This window comes from Ixodes scapularis, unplaced genomic scaffold, assembly GCF_016920785.2.
Source record: "Ixodes scapularis isolate PalLabHiFi unplaced genomic scaffold, ASM1692078v2 PGA_scaffold3__209_contigs__length_174095766, whole genome shotgun sequence".
Taxonomy (NCBI): domain Eukaryota; kingdom Metazoa; phylum Arthropoda; class Arachnida; order Ixodida; family Ixodidae; genus Ixodes; species Ixodes scapularis.
This window is the reverse complement of record NW_024609868.1, coordinates 3,552,515-3,569,979: the sequence shown is the minus strand read 5'-3', so window position 1 is coordinate 3,569,979 and position 17,465 is coordinate 3,552,515. Positions and strand designations below refer to the sequence as shown.

Sequence of the window (17,465 nt, the reverse complement as noted above, 5' to 3'; positions counted from 1 at the left end):
CGGGCTCGCTAGACTGAATCGCAGAAGTGGCCGATACTGTAAAAGGTCCGGGGAAAACGATATCAGAACAGAACATACTGTCAAGTATTCGCCGCATAATCTAAGGCCTCGAGTGTAAATATTCCCGAATCGAGCTATTTCTGCCAACTGCCGTCGTAGGGATTTTGCTTTTAGACCACCGGTATAGGCAAATTTATACATATCCTTGCACCTCATTACCTTTCTCGTAAAGCTGATAACATAGAAAAATATTCGAGAATTCTTTGCGCTAACGAAACTGCTAAAATACTTTTTTTTTTTTCCCAGGCCATTTAAAATTAGAACTTGCTGCCCAATATACTGGTAGAGCTTTTCACTGTTGACTCATTTTTTCACGAATTGATGTTATTGGTGTGAGCTTTTCTGTTTAGACTCTTTTTTGGTTTTTCTCACTGCTGTTGTTTTGTGTGATTTTTTCATATGCATCTTCTTACGCCCCCCACCCCTTCCCCCCCTTCCTTTATTTTTACTATAATGCCCACTGGGCGATTGTAGGTATTGTATAAATAAATAAATAAATAAATAAAACATTGGGCAATCAGAAATGTCCAGGACATAAACACATTTATTCGCAATACATGCTGCGTATTATTGTTGCCAGACTTCTATTGTTGTGGTTGTTGGTTTTCGATTTTAGGAGCGTAAATACTTTCCAGACAGAACAGCTTACGATAAGGGCTGATCTCTTTTATGGTGACGTAAACGCCGGCCGGCTTATTACGCTGCATAGCATCAGAAGTTAACCGCTGAAAGCGGAGACTTTTATTGCATCGTAATACTATCAGACCCCTGCATGGTTTATCCTGTCGCTATTTCGCTCAATCTTTAAGTAGAGTAGCAATTACGTATTCGATATACTAATTCAGTTTATTGCTAATCATTTAACTCTCCTTTCCAAGTTACTTTTCGGTAACAAGAATTCTATAGTAAAAAAAAAAAGGAAGAACATCCGTCTTTTGGGGATATACCAAAGACGCTCTAAACGCACAGCGTTTTATACGTCCTCTGCGACGTCGTAGCCACCCCTGAGGCTACGACGTCGCAGGGGAGTGACCACGTGACGTGACGTCATGTGATCTCATCACATGACACCACGCTTTCACGTGAAGTCAACGTCATGTGACGTCACAGTGTCTTGTGAGTCACAGTGTCACGTCACATAATGGTGCCACTTGACGTCACACTGTCGCGTAAAAACTATGACTCGAGAGCTTCCTTTTTTTGTGAGGACTCGTCACCATTCCTGCACCGCGGTCAGACACCAACTGCTGCGATATCGTGACGTCATTAGCGTGGCGTCACCATGGAGTCGACATCTCACGGACAGGAGGAAACGGCTAAAAGCTGGCTCTATAAATTTAAAATCTGGATAGACGTTTCAGTTCATTGATGGACGCGAAAGGCCCGCTGTTTGAAATATTTCTTCACTATGAAAGGAGATTTCATCGAGACCGGAGCAGTCTTTTTCGTCTCACTGTACAAAACCGCCAGGGGAACGTCAATACATTTTCGTGGGGTTTCTTTTCATACTCCTTCTACTAGGTTCTGCTATCTTCCTGTTTAGATTTCTTTCGTCCTTGTGTTGTCTATCCATGAAGCGCTGTCCTAGAACGAAGTGGTCTTTCGCACTCTCAGTAAGCTACCTCGATGAAAATTGGACGCAGAACAAATTGTAAGCAGAAGCAGGGGCTTTATTTTCGATGCTTCTAGCAGAGACCGCTCTTTTTGTTAAAAGGTCAGGCTCTGCTCGAAACGTCAAAAATAGAGCCTCTGCTGCTGCTCACAATTCTTCCTACGTCTGATACTCTCTTGGTGATGAATTGCTTATTAACACTTTGAATCGAGAAAATTGGTTAGAAATACGCGGACCGAAATCTGACAACAGACTCCTGTCTGAATCCGCTGCTGCCGGCCACGCGCTCAAGAATGACTGGACTCAGTGATGTGATTGGTTTGCGTAATTTTATATCTCTTTTTGGAGCAGCCAAAAGTCCCTTTTGGAACACAGACATATCCTTATTTCTTATTTATTTTACGGCAAATAGTATGTTCGGATTCATGAATCGGTATGGGCAAATACATCCATTAAAGCATAATTGATCTTCAAATGTAATGTAATATTGCACATCAATCTTCAAATGTAATGTAATATTGCACATCAATGACATCTGAAATGTATAGATGGTGCAAAGTCAGCATGTGAAAAATAAATATCTATCAAAATCTAGCTGCACTCATTAGCGCAATTTCCAAGCTATTATTTCAATACTAAAGTTACTTTAGCTTTACTTTAATCTTAACGACTGCGTCCATCAACAGCTGGGGGCCAAAAGAGGCTTTAATTAAACGTGCAATTTCATCCTATAGCGCAGCCCGGCTACACCACATCAACGTGATTCATCAACCTTTCTCCCGATATCCAAATATGAAGGTATCATCTCTTAAATCTTAAATTTTAAATAAAGAAAAAAAACAACGACTGCGTCTAATGAACTTGTAAGAATATCGCAACTTATCATTACAAACTAGCCGGAGTTTTATTTTGCAAATTTTATTACCACGTATATGTTGTCGATAGGCATTTAGCAAGTTGTATTCTTATATTTTTTTATGTTCCAGCCTGGAGGAGTGTTTTACCACTTAACACGAGGCTGCGCTGCGACGAAGCGACATTCACAGAATCGCGATGTATATTTTGAGGTTGTAACTTCTCTGCAGTGCACCAGTGCGCACTCCACGGAACGAACTAAACTGCTTAAGCAAACCATTGACATTGAGAGATGTCCCGAAACATCAAAGTAATAAGTCATGTTTAATACAAAAATTATATTAAATGGCACTTTTTGTTTTCTCTAAGCTATACCCGAAGGTTTTTTCCCATTTTCGCAAGCTTGCGATAACAATCCGGCAGTGTAGAAACGCCTGAACTATTACTTTCTGTGTTGGTAAATTCAAGTTAGCTAGTGGCGCAACGTGGGCGCAAATTCCCCACATGTAGGGGAAATGTATCAGGATATAGTATGGTAAGTACTCTGGCAGACTTTGGCGTAAACATAGAGCCAAAAAACTTGCCAATGTCAACGGCGGATGGTGATGCAGATGACCGAGTCGAGTTGCAGGGTGCGTTTGGCGCGCGTATTGATAGGTGTTGTGGGGAGCAGCTTCCGAATGTGCAGCCGACCAGCGAAAGAAAGCAGACGACACGCAGACGAAATCCGTTGGCAGCAAAAGCGTCGCCGTTATTCAAACGCGTTTCTGTTTTCCTTTAAGTTTGGCTTTTATTGTCCGCATTTATTTTTTAAGGAAAGGTACATTACAAAAAGGGTATGGTCATTTGATAAACAGCGGTGGTCGTGAGCAGTCTCGATATCAAGAAGGAGGTAGCGCCATCTATCAATACGAGTGCAAAACCCACCCAGCTACTCGACTTGGTCGTCAACGTCGCCTCCCGCCGTTGACCCTGGCAAGTTTCTTGGCCCTATTTTTTACAGGATGAGAGCTACGCTTTGTAATTTTACAAGAAAAAGACTGACCTGTGAAATACACCCTTGAAGAAGAGTTTAGATTGGCACGTGCAAACGTTGATTTTTACGGTACATTTCAGGTCGAGCCTGGTGACTTGAAACGCCCTTATAATTTTTTTTATTTATGTGAGTTTATATTTTCGTATTTCCAAATATTAAATGTCGCACCTACGGGCACCTATGTATTACCTCGTAGCGTGATACGTTAAAAAAACCGGTCTATGCTTTCCCTTCAAAGGACCAACTCGCCGTTGGGTCCACCGTGTAACATTCCTATAAAAATGACATTCATTTTTGTGCACCCAACTTACGTATTCTTTGACGGCGTCGATGAACTGCCGAGCTCTCGTCCTAGAATTGTAAGACTGCGCACGGAGTCAAGCAAAAATGTGTTAGTATATATATAAGATACCGACACTCAGCCAAATTTATTTTTATAAAATAAAATACGTCTTTGTACAAAATAACTCGGGCATTTTGTCAGACAACCCTTCATCGAATAAGCTTTCGTTTCATCGAACTTTATTTTATTTAATGCCGTTCCGCCGTTCCATCGATGGTAGAATCTTTATGATATACCTGTTTGGACCTTGCAACACTCAACGCATCGCTCATTTAAAGAAAAAAAAAAGGGGGGGGGGGGGGGAGGGGGAGGGTTTAGCCAAGAAGGACAAGGTTTGGTTCAATTCATTTCAATTAACAATACGGTACGGGACGTTATAAACAAAGGATGCAAGGTGCAAGCAGTACGATTATGGAACCCGCTTTGTTTTCGTCCGAATAAACGGTGATTGCCCCCCGTTTTGTCCCCGCGATTTGAAATGGCCCCATTTCTATAGACCATCGAAACTTCGTAGTAAATCTCGAAGTCAAAGGATGGAGCAACTCTAAATAAAAGAGAAACCAGTTTCGAACATCCCAGATTGACGAGCGATTCCGTGACGTACCAAGACATCTGCACCTGGAGCACAGCTGGTTCTATCGAAGCAGAAGCCTTTCGGTGGTTGGTACACGTTGGGAAGCACCGATGCGAACAACTCGGAGTTCTTGCCTACACCATGCACAAATAAACAAAAGCAAAAAAGTAGACATAAGTTACCACGAAAATTAATTAATTCATTAGCTTCGTATTCAATCACTTGCTTTTTTTATTGATTGATTTATTGATTTATTTATACAGTAAGCCACCAAACCTCACATTTGGCACGCCTGGCAAAATTTAAATTTTAATCGTACATAACCTGAAATTGGGCACGCCGCATTTTTCAAAAACATTTTATCTAATTCTTTTTTTTTTTTTTTTAGAGCTCAGTTTAGATGTGGTGAAAACTTAAAAATGGGCAAATCTTTTTGCGAAACGACGTTCGCGTGCCCAATTTCAGATACGTATGCCCAAAATTTGAATTTTTCTAGGCGTGCCAAATGTGTTGCTTCTTACACGTGATTATTGTCCAAAGAGCATTATATTGTGTCAGCTTAAACCGCACTTTGTAAGGCGAACTGATAGTAGGGGAAGTAATGAGAAGAATTCCAACACAACAAACATCTCATCTCCTCTTATTTTTTTTTTTTTTGTTGTTGGACCGTCACGTTGACAGCGGGGACAGATTACAAAAGTCGCCGAAGAAAATACGTGCCCAGAATATATAAACTGCGCCGCTGCCAACCCAATAAGCTTACAGTAATTTCGCAAAGACAAAACAAGACGTTAACCCCTCAAGGCAAGGGGAGAGACGACCCAACGCGTGCGTCGGGAATCGTGGAACGCTACAAACTGGTCTGTGTGAAACCCCAGCTGGGAGACAAGTCCTGCACATGACGTCATCGTTAGTGCATCACCGACCCGCCCCAGGTGGCATAACACACCGAAGCTCGACGAGAGCGCGCGTCCGTCTTGGTATGGTGCCTGGAACGCGTCTCTGACTGGTGTGTTTACCACGGACAAAAAAGTGGTCCCTCGATTTCCGCCTGATGACGTCATAAAAGTGTCATGCTGTCGCTGGTCGCGACCCTGGCGGCGTCCCAATAGTTGTGGTACGTATTACAGACGCCTGTTCTGCTGCAGGTCGCTCTCCACTCTGACAGTTCACGGAAGCTAGAGCAGCCGGAAGTTGGGACGCCTGGGACACGGTGACAACAGCGACACTCGCGTTCGCTCGTGCTTTTCGCCAGCAATTCTACGGCCAACCGCCAGGATCGCGGCAGGCAACAGCATGACACTCCGGCTTCTGTGACGTCATTTGTTGCCACTTTGGGACCACTTTTGATGTATGGGCGGGATAGGACGCTAAACACACCAGTCGAAGACGCGCTCCAGGCACCGTAGTCTTGGCGTCGCCTCGCGCTAGCGTCGCGCTCGCTCGTTGTGAGGCGCTGCGAGTCGCGATGCTGGCGATCCTAGCGTTGTGACCCATCCGCGGTTCGGGTTCGGACAGATTCGATGTTTTCGAACCTTAAACCAAACGTTCGATAAAAGTTCGATAAAAGTTGGACTATTATGCGCATGCCGGTAAATTAGAAACGAACAAGCGCCGCCTGGCGGAGGAGAGGTGCAGCGTTTTGACGAACTAAATTAAGAATTTAAATTATTTAAAGCGTATAGCTTATCTGCTTTTATGTTGCGCAAACACTGAAAATTATTCTATAGTATTTAAGGCAAGCTAATTTATAATAAATATTTTGCCAAAAAAATTTATTTTCCTTTCCAGAATTCGGGTATCGGTACTTGGCCGGACTTAGGTTCGTAGAACCAGTTGAGCCTCGAGGGACGATTGTTCGCGCCATCCCTAATCATGACCAGTATCGCGATATGAGACGGCTGGGTATAACAAAAGCAACAGCTGCGATATTTGGGATCTATCACCTGCGTTCCGGTCTACAAAGCTAGCAGACGAAAAAGGAGCGCTTTAGTTGAGCGACAGCGACATATAGAAGACAAGGCCTGCGCCTTTCCCCCCTCCCCAAACGTCATCACTAGTGGATCCAGGCAGCGCCGCCTAGCTTGTGTCAGCATCACCGCCAGCAACGCGTCTTGCAACATCTCACGACGAGCACGACACTATCACGCGTCGACGCCAAGACTGCCGCGTCTGCCGCCTTTGCAGCGACTCTCGTCGAGTTTCAGCGTCTCTGCCGCTAGGGGCAGATCGGGGATCCACCAGCGATGACGTCATGCACGGGCCTTGCCATCGAGCTGGCATTTGGTATGCACGCCCATCCAGCATTCCAAAAGTGGCAGACATATATGCTATGTGTGCTGTCTTACTTACCCAGGTTTCTGTCGGCGTTCCACACGAATTCCAGGGACTTCTGAGAACGCCGAAACTGCTTGTCGTTCACGTGAATCCGGCCGAGGAAGACTCCGTCCAAGCCCATCTACACTCCCCGGTACCAGCAGACGTTGAGGCGTCAAAAAGACAACGGTTCACATAAACGGTTACGCCGCAGGAAAATCAGAGAGTCCTCTGCCATCGCACGCATCAAAAAACATGTTGCGAGTTAAAAATAAACGCTGTTGTTTTTTATATATATATATATATTTTTTTTTTTTTTTGCAGCCTTTCACTAGGAAGAATGGCGCAACAAATATATTGTTTAAACGAGACATGGTAGTTTATTGATTGTCAAAAATCCTGGCCGTGAGCTCTGAGATTCGGCACGACGCACCTGACGCATATTTTGTAGCGGCCGTCCGTTCACAACAAAGTGCCCCCCTCCCCCCCCCCCCTTTTTTTTTCCCATCTCTAAAAAAAAAAAAAATTACAACGTGTTTTTTTTTTTTTTTTTGTCGAAAGCTCATCCTCCTTCAAAATGTAGCGCAAGGGGTTGAAACCAGGTGCAAAAGTGTCAGAACTAACCGTCACCTTATTCAAGAGTTGTAATTTTCTGAAAATGTCGATAGTAAAATGTTCTGGGTAACTGGCACCGTTCAGCTCCACGTGTGTTTCCGTCGGCCACCATTTTCCCATTAAATTTTTCAGAAAATCACGTATAACGTTTGAATAAGACAACGGTTCATTCCGAAACTTTGCCATCTGATTCAGACTGTTAGCCCTACATTTGAAAGAAAAAAAAAGATGTGTTTCTTTTAGCAACCTGTACGATGGAGCGGTACTCGGTTAGCATGAATAAACGGAAGCCGGTTTTCGACGTTTTCCTCCCACAAATGAGTGACTGCAATCGAAATCGCTAGTTAATGCAGTGCATTGGCTTATCCCGCGGAGCGCCATCTTTGGGGATTCAAAATTTGAGTTCGTTTTGATTTGTACCAGCAAAACCTAAAAAGGCAGCTAAGTCTTGTCCGTGCTAACTGGGTCGCGAAGTGTATACAGAGAGCAAGACTCGTTGGAGTTGCTTCGGAGCTGCGGAGCTTGAAGGGAAGAACAGATGCGGTAAAAAACGCCTTAAGGTTTAAGGAACCCTACAAATCACCCACTCTCATATAGGTCAAAGTGATAAATTTTCATCGTATTATCAAAAAATGTATTAGTATGTCGAGACCGGTTACAAAGAAGTGGACGGGAATCTGAAATCACTTAGCTATATCCGCTTCTGCGTTATATCTGGACACCATAAATGTAACACGCAAAAACAAAAATATAGATACATATATGACACGGGCCGTCACGGGCACATGTTTACCGTGCTTGCAGAAAGCGGTAGAGGCTTCACTGCACGCACTCTCTGCTAGATCGGAGGTGCTTCTCGCCTTGTTCAAACCAGGCAACAAGCAGGTGGTTACAAACTACAGACCCATTCCGCTCGAATCGTCTTCATGCAAACTCTTGGAACGTATGATCTATAAGCAGATAACTAAGTACACCCGCCGGCAATATGAAGGTGAACACCTTAACTGGTTTCTTGCCTGTTTAACCGGCTCCCTAAAGCTATATTAACTCTCAACGTCTCAAATGGTACGTGGCTTGGGGTCTAAACTTTGCGTTCTAGCCCTCTTCTGGAACAGAGCTTGTTCCAAAACTTGCAGGAGCGTCAAAAACAAGAAGAGGGCTATTCACCTTCGTATCGCTCACGGGTGTACCTCGATACTAATTCTGTTCTTTGCCCACAACAGCATGGTTTTCGTCGTGGCTACTCCTCCTCAACCCAACTTCTTGAATTCACTCGCGACATAGCTTTGGCTTTAGATAAAAGAGGACAACTTGATGCTATCTCTGTAGATTATTCTAACGCTTTCGATAAAGTGCCACATCTTAAGCTTCTTCAGAAACTACAAGCCATATTAAGTAATGCCTCATTACTTAATTGGATCGAATATTATCTAAAAAATATATCAAAATTTTGTTCATATAGGGATGTTCATTTTAGCAATGTTTCGGTTAGTTCCGGTGTCCCACAGGGATCGGGTCTTGTACCGTACAGAGCCCACATAAAGTTTTAAATATTATTTTTTTCCTCGAACGATAGAAAACTGGAACAACTTAAATGGATCAGTTCGTTATCTCGATTTTGATAGATTTGTATTAGAAATGCAGTAGCTTCCCTGGTATGGTGCCTGTAAGTCCATTATAGTGAATTGTATGGGATTGTTTTTGTACTTTTTTTCAACGATATTGCATTTTTCACGGCTTTCTTAGTTTTGTTTCATGGGGTGTGTACATCTGTAATTGTTTGCTTTTTTTTAATGTACATGTATGTTTTCATTCCACTCCTACGATGACCTCATCGAGGTCGCAGTACTTTGAAATAAAAAAAAAATGAAATAAATAAACTGCGAGAATTTCTGATCGAAAGAAAACCCTGCGAACTACTTACGGACACGCAGTGAGGGCGCAGGCGAGCTGGTGTACGTTTACCATTATGTTAAAAACACCTGAGACTGGGTGCGAAAAAAATCCTGAAACAACCAAAAGTAGAAGAAGTCAGTCAGACAACGTCTCAACTTGGTTGTTTCAAGAATTTCCGAAGCCCCGTGTCAGGTGTTTTAACATAATGGTAATACGTACTGACCGCCTCTAGAGCCCTATCGACAGCTGCGACGACCGCCGCGGAAGACGCCGGCGGAGGACGGCATGTTCAGAGCGCAGCGCGCCTGTTTCCGGCTTGAGCGGCGTCGCCGTGGCCGTCCGCGTAACCGCGCGGTGCATTATGGGACGTTTCCCATGATGACGTCACACGTGACGTCACGTGTTACGTCACGAGGGCCACCGGTGACGTCATAGATGACGTCACCGCGCGTAGCATTATGGGTAAATTTTCCCGCTAATTTAACGGAAAAGTTTTCCCACTAAATTTAGCGGGAAACTTTTCCCCTGAATGGGAGGCGAGCAGGAGAGGAGGAGGGGAGGGTACGGATGAGAAGGAGGGGCATAGCCACCTCTCCGTACCTTCTCCTCCTCTTCGTCAAGAGCTGCGCTCTAATTCGGCGTTACAGGGGATTGCAAAAGTCTTTCATTTTTAGGTTGAAGCACACTTTGTCGAGGATGGCAGGACGCTTCCGTCGCTTCTCCTTCAAGATGATTGCCGTCATTTTCCCTTCGAAGTGCCGGCGGTGCCGGGACGCGCCATCGTTGAGTGGTGATGAGTCGCCGAATCGGTTCTTGTGCGAAGCTAGACTTTCGCGTAGAGAGCGACCACACTCGCTAACGACGCCGACACGAAACACGAAGTAAACAAAGCGCGCACGGCACAGAGTTGGCGCTCAAGTTCGTGTTTCGTAGGTATAAAGAGCCTAGATTTAAGAAAGGCGGCAACTGCTAGATCGGAGTCACGTGGTTCGTGGGCCGCGTTTGCACGACGAGCCGCAGCCTGCAAGGAGTCAAAAGCGTTCAAACGGAAAAATCCTGATCGCTCCTCTATAGCCGCTATTTCGTTATAACCAACTTCGTTATAAACGGTCACCACAATGATTTAAATTGAGAATTTTTCAATAAATATGTCGAATTATAACTAAGTTGTGTAACCAAAGGCCTGTTTCATTCCGAAAAGTTTTCTGAATGACCTGAACATATACATTATGTGCAAAGATTCTTAGACTATAAAAACAAAAATCTTATTTCTTCTAAAAAAATAACAATTTGAACGTTTTATCCCGTACGGCTTTGGCAAAAAGACATTCGGAAGCGGCAGGAAGCGCCGGTTGGAAGGATTGGCGTCTCCTCACAGACAGGCCACGGTCACCTGTGCAAAGAGGGCGGCCGTCTCGCGCGAGTGTCCGTACGGGTCGACCTGCCAGGCGACCCGGGGCCTGCCGCACTCGCCGAAGCTGGCGTTCAGCAGACCCATGCCCAGGCTCATCTGGTCCACTAGGGCCGAATAGTGCGTACACGCCTCGTCGCCCTGCACCCAGCCGCCGCCCACGAACTCCAGCTGGCCTGAGGGTGGCAAGCAGCGAGCTGTAGCAACACTACCTACGTCATCATCAGTGGATCCACGGCCGCGTCAGCATCGCCAACAGCGCGTCTCTCAGCCTAACGAGGACTACGACGCCAAGACGGACGCGTCTGCAGCTTTGACTCTCGACCAGCTGCAGCGTATTTGGGGCGGGATCCACTAACGATGACGTAATCAGCAGGCCCTGTCTTCTACGTGGGCCGATCCGCCGATATTTGAGAGGCTGCATGTCCGCACCTTGTCGCACCAGTTGCCGGACGCTGGTCCTGCGCGGAGGCAACTGGTCCTGCCACCAGCGGTCGAAGAAGGCCACCTCGGCGGACACGTACTTGCGGTCCCGGCTCTTGAGCAGAGCGTCCGTCACCGACGTGTAGATCCGCTGCACGTCTGCGCGGCACGTGGGCGCACCGCCGTCATCCGATGCCTCGGCGAGGCGCCAATGCTTCCGCGGATCCAAATGTACACCGAGATCGGTATTTTAGGTTCGGCTCCACGCAAACTCACAACTGAGTTGATGTAAAAGATTCCTCATTCACTCGTACTCAAACTAACATGTTGGACCCACTCAGACTTATCCTCGGTCCCTTAATACTCGCACTCACATTAACTATAATTCGCTTACTCAAATTAGCTCACGTACGTACTCAAACTCGTTTCCCACTTAATTAAGGCTCGTTCACACAGTTGCGTTTGACCGCGTTAAGACTGTTTGCGTCGAGCTGTTGCCATGGCGACCCTCAAGATGAGCCAAAAGGGAGGCGTTTTGCTGCACGACACAACGCGGCTCAACACGGCCGACATAGCTGTGTCAACGAACCTTTACAGATTCACACTCACTCAGACTCACTCACGGACTCGCCCACTCAAACTCGTGCACCCCTTACTCAACCGCTAACTCCCACTCACTCACTCAAGTGCACTGTTTCCTTCACCGGCTCTCAGAACTAGCCTTCGTCACCCCGTAGTTCGAGAACTGATTCCGTTCATCGGGCTCCGCCGTCATGCACGAAGCGGCAAGATCGCAACCAACACCGAGGCGTTGTGAGACGGGAAGATCTTTCCAAATAATATTCTAAGGTGGCACGACTCTGCAAGCTAGAGACATCGGAACCGGGGTTGCAGACGACCATTTAAAAGTTGTCGTCAGTACATCAACTCATGTTTCTGGCAACCTTTGACCTCATGCTAAAGGTTGCGAAACTGTGAACAGCGCAGGTGCAGGTGCTTCAGTTTCATCGGTCTTAGACGTTGCATTAAAATAAAAACGCCTAGGTTACGTCGTATTTTTCTTTTTTGTTGCTTTTGTTTCTTACGAGTGTCGAGAAGACGGGTCTCACATTCGTCGTAGATGACGTCCATTGTCTCCGTCCAACCGACGTCATTGTGGCTGTGGCAGATGATGTGCGCATTCAGCAGGCCGGGCTTTCCCGTGAAGCACGACTGCAAAACAACCTTGGCGTTGGTGTATGCACGCGTTGTTCCAATCCGAAGCGCGTGCGCGTTCCAGTCCGACTCTAACCATGACCTACCGGTTAGGATTATTGTTGGGTAAAGTACATCTAAAAGGTACTTGAAGTAAAGTACAAAGTAAGTGGGAGGTTATGTACTTCAAGTAAAACAGTAAGCACACGGGCGAAATGTACTTGAAGTAAAGTACTGTAATAACAATGTACTTTCAAAGTAAAGTGCAAGTACTTTTTAACACAATCTTTCATGAAGTCCTTTCATTCCCCTATAGTGTACAATATTTTTCTTCTTTTTTCCTCTTTTTTTATCTGGTATTCATTGCCCCAGGGGTAATCGGGGGTGCATCAGGTATTTTAGGAAATGGTGGCGAATATTGAATAAAGTCAAGAAAATATAGTATTCTCTATTACTCTCGCTGACCAAGTATTATCACGAATGACACATGATGAGGCGGCTAATAACCGGAGAAAGTAAACGTTTAGTGGGGCAAACTTGTGCTCAAAAACATCAGAGCCGCAGGCGTCGATGTCGGCGAAACGCCAGGATCGAGCGCTGGGGCGAGACTGACTCTGGACTGCCACGCGAGGTACCTTTGTACATTCGTGGGCTTCTGGGACAATCAGTGTAGAATGTTCGGCGCATAGAACAATCGGACCTCGAACAAGCAACTGCTACCATTCGGCGACGCGCGTGGCAGTATTTAAAGGGAAATTGAAGCGGTTCTGTATTGAGAGGGGGGCGCGTGGCGTGTTTCAGCTTGGAGCATGGAGCGAAAGCTTGCGCTGCAGAACCTCCTGGGTTCGATTCCCACCCCCTGCCCGTTTCGATCTGAATCAGTTAAATACCGGCACGCGTTCGATTTATCACTAATGCGTGGTGCACGTTAAAGACCCCAGGCTAGCGGTTGTACCGAACAGGCTAGATTTCTCATCTACAAAGAGACAAGTCACCCGTGGCAGCGTACTAGCGTCAAGGTTGTCTAAGCACACAAGCAACACAATTAGTTTTGGTAAAAACACTTAAAACGTCCTCATTTGGCCTCGAGGATCATGAATATTAAAATTATTTTCAATTTGGTGCAGAAAGACTGCAGAAAATCATTTTCAAAGTACCGCTGAAGCCCCTCCTTCCTGGAGCGTGACGTCAGAAAAGGAGTTTTGGGAGTCTCCGCCCTCGCGCAGCTTCAGCGTCTATCAAGGCTATGCACGCGCACTCTTGCAAGATTCAAAAAGGTCAGAAAAAGACGTCATGAGATGTCATTGCAGGGGAATATACCTGCAAGCTTGCGATTGCACGAGCCGCCGACACGAGTTGTTGGATGTTTTTCATGTTTCTTCACGTTTAGTTTCATCTTCGAAGACAACGAACGCGATATTCAAATTCAAGGGATTAAAAAAACTCTAGAATTCAACTCTAACTCTTTTTTTTTTTCAAGGATCCCTTCAGCTTCCCTTTCACACAATATACTTATAAGGCAATAATCTGTATCCGTTTTACAGACGCCATTACTTTACTCAGACAACTGACCAGATGACTTTTCCACAGGTGATAGTGCGTTTTCACATGACGATACGCCATTTACGCCATCTACAACGCGCCGTTTCAACGATATGACGTATCGCTCCAAACAATATGTCATCTGGACTCGTGTTTGGTAAGAATGAAATGCACCCCCCCCCCCCCCCCTCCACCTTCACATAGTATTGCTGCAGAGTTGGCGAAGCATCATTTTGTGAGGCAAATTCAGCAACACCAACTTTAGGGCAAGACCAAGTTTTCTAAACGTAGTAAAAATTGTAAAAATAACTATGTTTTCCGGCCCGGATAGATAAACTTTGCATCGCCGAATGCTCAAACTCCGTGAGAATGTGACGCTAGCGGCTGGAATGAAACGCGAAAGTTTGAGAACGTGACGTTGCCTGGATCAAAAGATAACTGAGAAAAACGAGGTATCTCTATGAGCCGACGTCTGCCTAAGACTAATAATGTCAGAACAAAAAGTGACATTGTGAACGCTTGTGGGATTTGAATCACTGAAAAACACTTGGCAGAAAGAAAGAAAATATTGTTTTCTTTCTCGCTGACCAAGCTTGTTTCACTGAAATAGAAGCTGCAGGCGCCCACGATGTCGTTTCTTGTTTTGACGACATTAAACTTAGGTGGACGACGGCGCATAGAGAAATTTCTTTTTTAACAATTATCTTTTGATCCAGGTAACGACATGTTCTCAAATTAAAACATCGCAAGGACACGGACAAGAACAAGAAGGTAGACGAGCAAGGCGCTGACTTACAACTAAAGTTTATTCGTACTAACATCAAGTATAAATACTGAACGTCATGACAAACAAACAGAGATAAAAAAAGATAAAAAACATGAAATGGACGCCATGTGCTCCTTAGCCACCGTTATGCGCTGTCACTTTGTGTCGAGAAAGCAACATTCCTTTTCGGATAAACATATGGAAGGAGTGCTGACCGCAGTTTTCCCCCAATTTTCCAATTTCCCGCGCCGCAATGATTTCTCTTTGTCCTTATTCTTTCTAATCACTTCACACTTGTCGAAGACGGGAGTGCAGCAGCAGTCACGACAATGCAGGCCAAGGTGACCTGACACAACTCTAAAAACGTTATACTTGTGTTCTCGCAAGCGCCTACCTTCTTGTTCTTGTCCGTGTCCTTGCGCTGTTTTAATTTTTAATCACGAAATACCAACTAGCCCACACTTTCACGTTAGTCAACTTCATGTTCTCAAACTTTCGCTTTCTATCCTACCCGCCATACAGCGTCGCATTCTGACGGAGTTCGAGCTTTCGGGCCGAAAAACGCGTTTCTCTTTTCTCGGAAACACCCTGTATCTTCCCAACACTCGTTAGGACTAGTCATGAATCACAACCAATACCACCTAGAAAACAAGCCTCCCCCCAGACGTCACCACTAGTGTGTCCAGGCAGCGCCGCCTAGCTTGCGACAGCATCATCGCCGGCAGCGCATCTCGCAGCATCTCACAACTAGCATGCACGGCGAGACCGCGGCGACTCCAAGACGATCGCGCCTGTCGCTTTCCGCGTCTCTCGTCGAGCTTCAGCGTCGCTTGGCGCGGGTCGGGGATCCATTAACGATGACGTCATCCACAGGCCTTGCCTTTAGGGAGTGAGGTGAAAGTTACGTTCCAGATGATCACGCTCCCGCCCATACCCAGGTGCAGAGAGTGGGGACAAAATGTTCTGACAGCGCGTCCGAGCATTTCGGTGAGACGCGGGAGGGGGGACGTAATGGCAGCCGCACAGTGGCGTAACCGCCACTATGAGTAAAAAAAAAAAAAAAAAAAAGAAACTGCGAAGTAGCGCACGTTATGCATCCATCTATCCATCCATCCATTCATGATCATCCCGGGTCCAATCGGTCCTATCCCGATCTACCTCCCCTTTTCGTGTAGAGGAGGGGTCTCAAACACGCGGCCCGCGACCCACTGGGACGCGGCCCGGCGGCCCGCAAGCAACTGGCTGCGAGCCACTCTTATACCATGTCTCGAGCGCTAGAAATGGCATGCGCCATAATAATCATCATGTCGCTCACTCATTTTGGTTCAAAACGTATCTCCTTTAGTACGCATTCACATTGTTTATACTATTTGCTTTAGTTCTCGGGGTGAATTTAGTGTCCTTACTCAGACATTTCTGCCAGCAGTACCTAGATTGATTCACTGCTGTATTGTACTTCTGTATTGATCTGTGTATTTCGTGCGCATGATTCCATGTGATTGTGTAATGTCATTCCTATCTTGGTCCTGCATAGACCCGATGGTATTTCAAATCAAGAAGTAAATAAATTTAGTCTTCTGTTTTGTAGTAACTTTTGCTTCCTTTTTTTTTTTTTTTTTTTGTTGCACGGATTTTTGCTTTGGCAGGAGGAACTGCCAGAGCTAAAGTATACGAGCTCGGAATTTTCCCGTTCAGAAAAAAATCACTACAAAAATACAAGCATTTCATCTGACCGCTTCTATAAAATCGTCAAGAAAGCAAAAACTGCCGTATAAATTTTTTTTTTTTCCTTTTAGACATGTTGAGTTTGATTAATTTCCGTTTGAAATGAGGAACGGGAACTACATAACGTATGCTTGTGCACGGTGGCGAGGCGGTGTCATTTGAATTCTTGCTGTTAGACCACGTAAGGGGCTAAAGTAGTCCTATAGACAAATCAAACCTAAAGATGTCACAAGCAATGAGCACGAGATTCCTTCCCTATAAAATACCCCCCGGCCGCCTTTCGAGGGTGGTTTATCTGGCCCCCAAACTTAAATGAGTTCGATATCCCTGGTGTAGAGGGATTACCGAGGGACAGGCGGGAGAAGGGGGGAGGGGGGGGGGGGGGAGCATCTCAATAAGCTTCCATCCCCCTGACTACGTCCCTGGCATGCGTCCAAGTGCAGCAACCTAAAGACCAATGTTTTTCTTCATTTTGAGCGGATTCCTCCCACACTCTGACCAATCGGTGTACGGGAGAGATTAATGCGGGATAAGTGAGAGTTTATTTGTATTTGCTTCCAGTCTCGATCAAAGTTTAGTTAGATCTTAAGTGCATTCATATCTACAAGAGAACGCGTCTTTCAAAGCTCACCTCGTAGCCGCAAGACGCGGATGACTCGCCATCGTCGTTTCCTTGGTCCCTGCCAGCGGTCGAGCGAGCCCGAGCTGCAACCCAGAGCCAAACGGGGAGAAAAGGGATGCGCATCCTGGCTCAAGTCTCCGAGCACGGGATTCGCAGAGACGGCAAGGCGGTAGAGTCAGCGGGCCCCGGCGAACATTGGCGATTCTTCGCTGGACGACAAAGGGACTTCCTCTTGCGTTTTTCTGTCTCGGGTTACTCTTCCATTGTATCGATCGCTACACGGTCACTCGCCCGCCAGCGTCCCGGCGAAAATATGTTGAGCCGACAGCCGCACAATAGCGTAACCGAAATCGTTCTTGCAGTAAGACGGTGATTTCAAATGTTTCTCGTGTCATCTTAAAAAAAAAAAAAAAAAAAAAAAAACGATGCCAGAATAGACATCTGAAAAAAAAAAAAATGTAACGACCGTTTTTGT

At 45.7% G+C, this 17,465-nt stretch overlaps 1 protein-coding gene across 1 annotated transcript in view; it reads right to left on the bottom strand.

The window, feature by feature from the left end:
* LOC8040067 (lysosomal alpha-mannosidase) overlaps positions 1-17,113 on the bottom strand; it is a 44,262-nt gene extending 27,149 nt beyond the window's left edge. Inside the window, exons 1-7 of the mRNA XM_029985099.4 lie at positions 17,000-17,113; positions 12,251-12,353; positions 11,151-11,300; positions 10,701-10,894; positions 6,833-6,938; positions 4,511-4,614; positions 3,875-3,928 (exon numbers count right to left, since the gene is read on the bottom strand). Of these exons, the coding sequence (XP_029840959.3) occupies positions 3,875-3,928; positions 4,511-4,614; positions 6,833-6,938; positions 10,701-10,894; positions 11,151-11,300; positions 12,251-12,353; positions 17,000-17,113 (825 nt within the window). The remainder of the gene's footprint in view (positions 1-3,874; positions 3,929-4,510; positions 4,615-6,832; positions 6,939-10,700; positions 10,895-11,150; positions 11,301-12,250; positions 12,354-16,999) is intronic.
* Between the last annotated feature and the right edge of the window lie 352 nt (positions 17,114-17,465).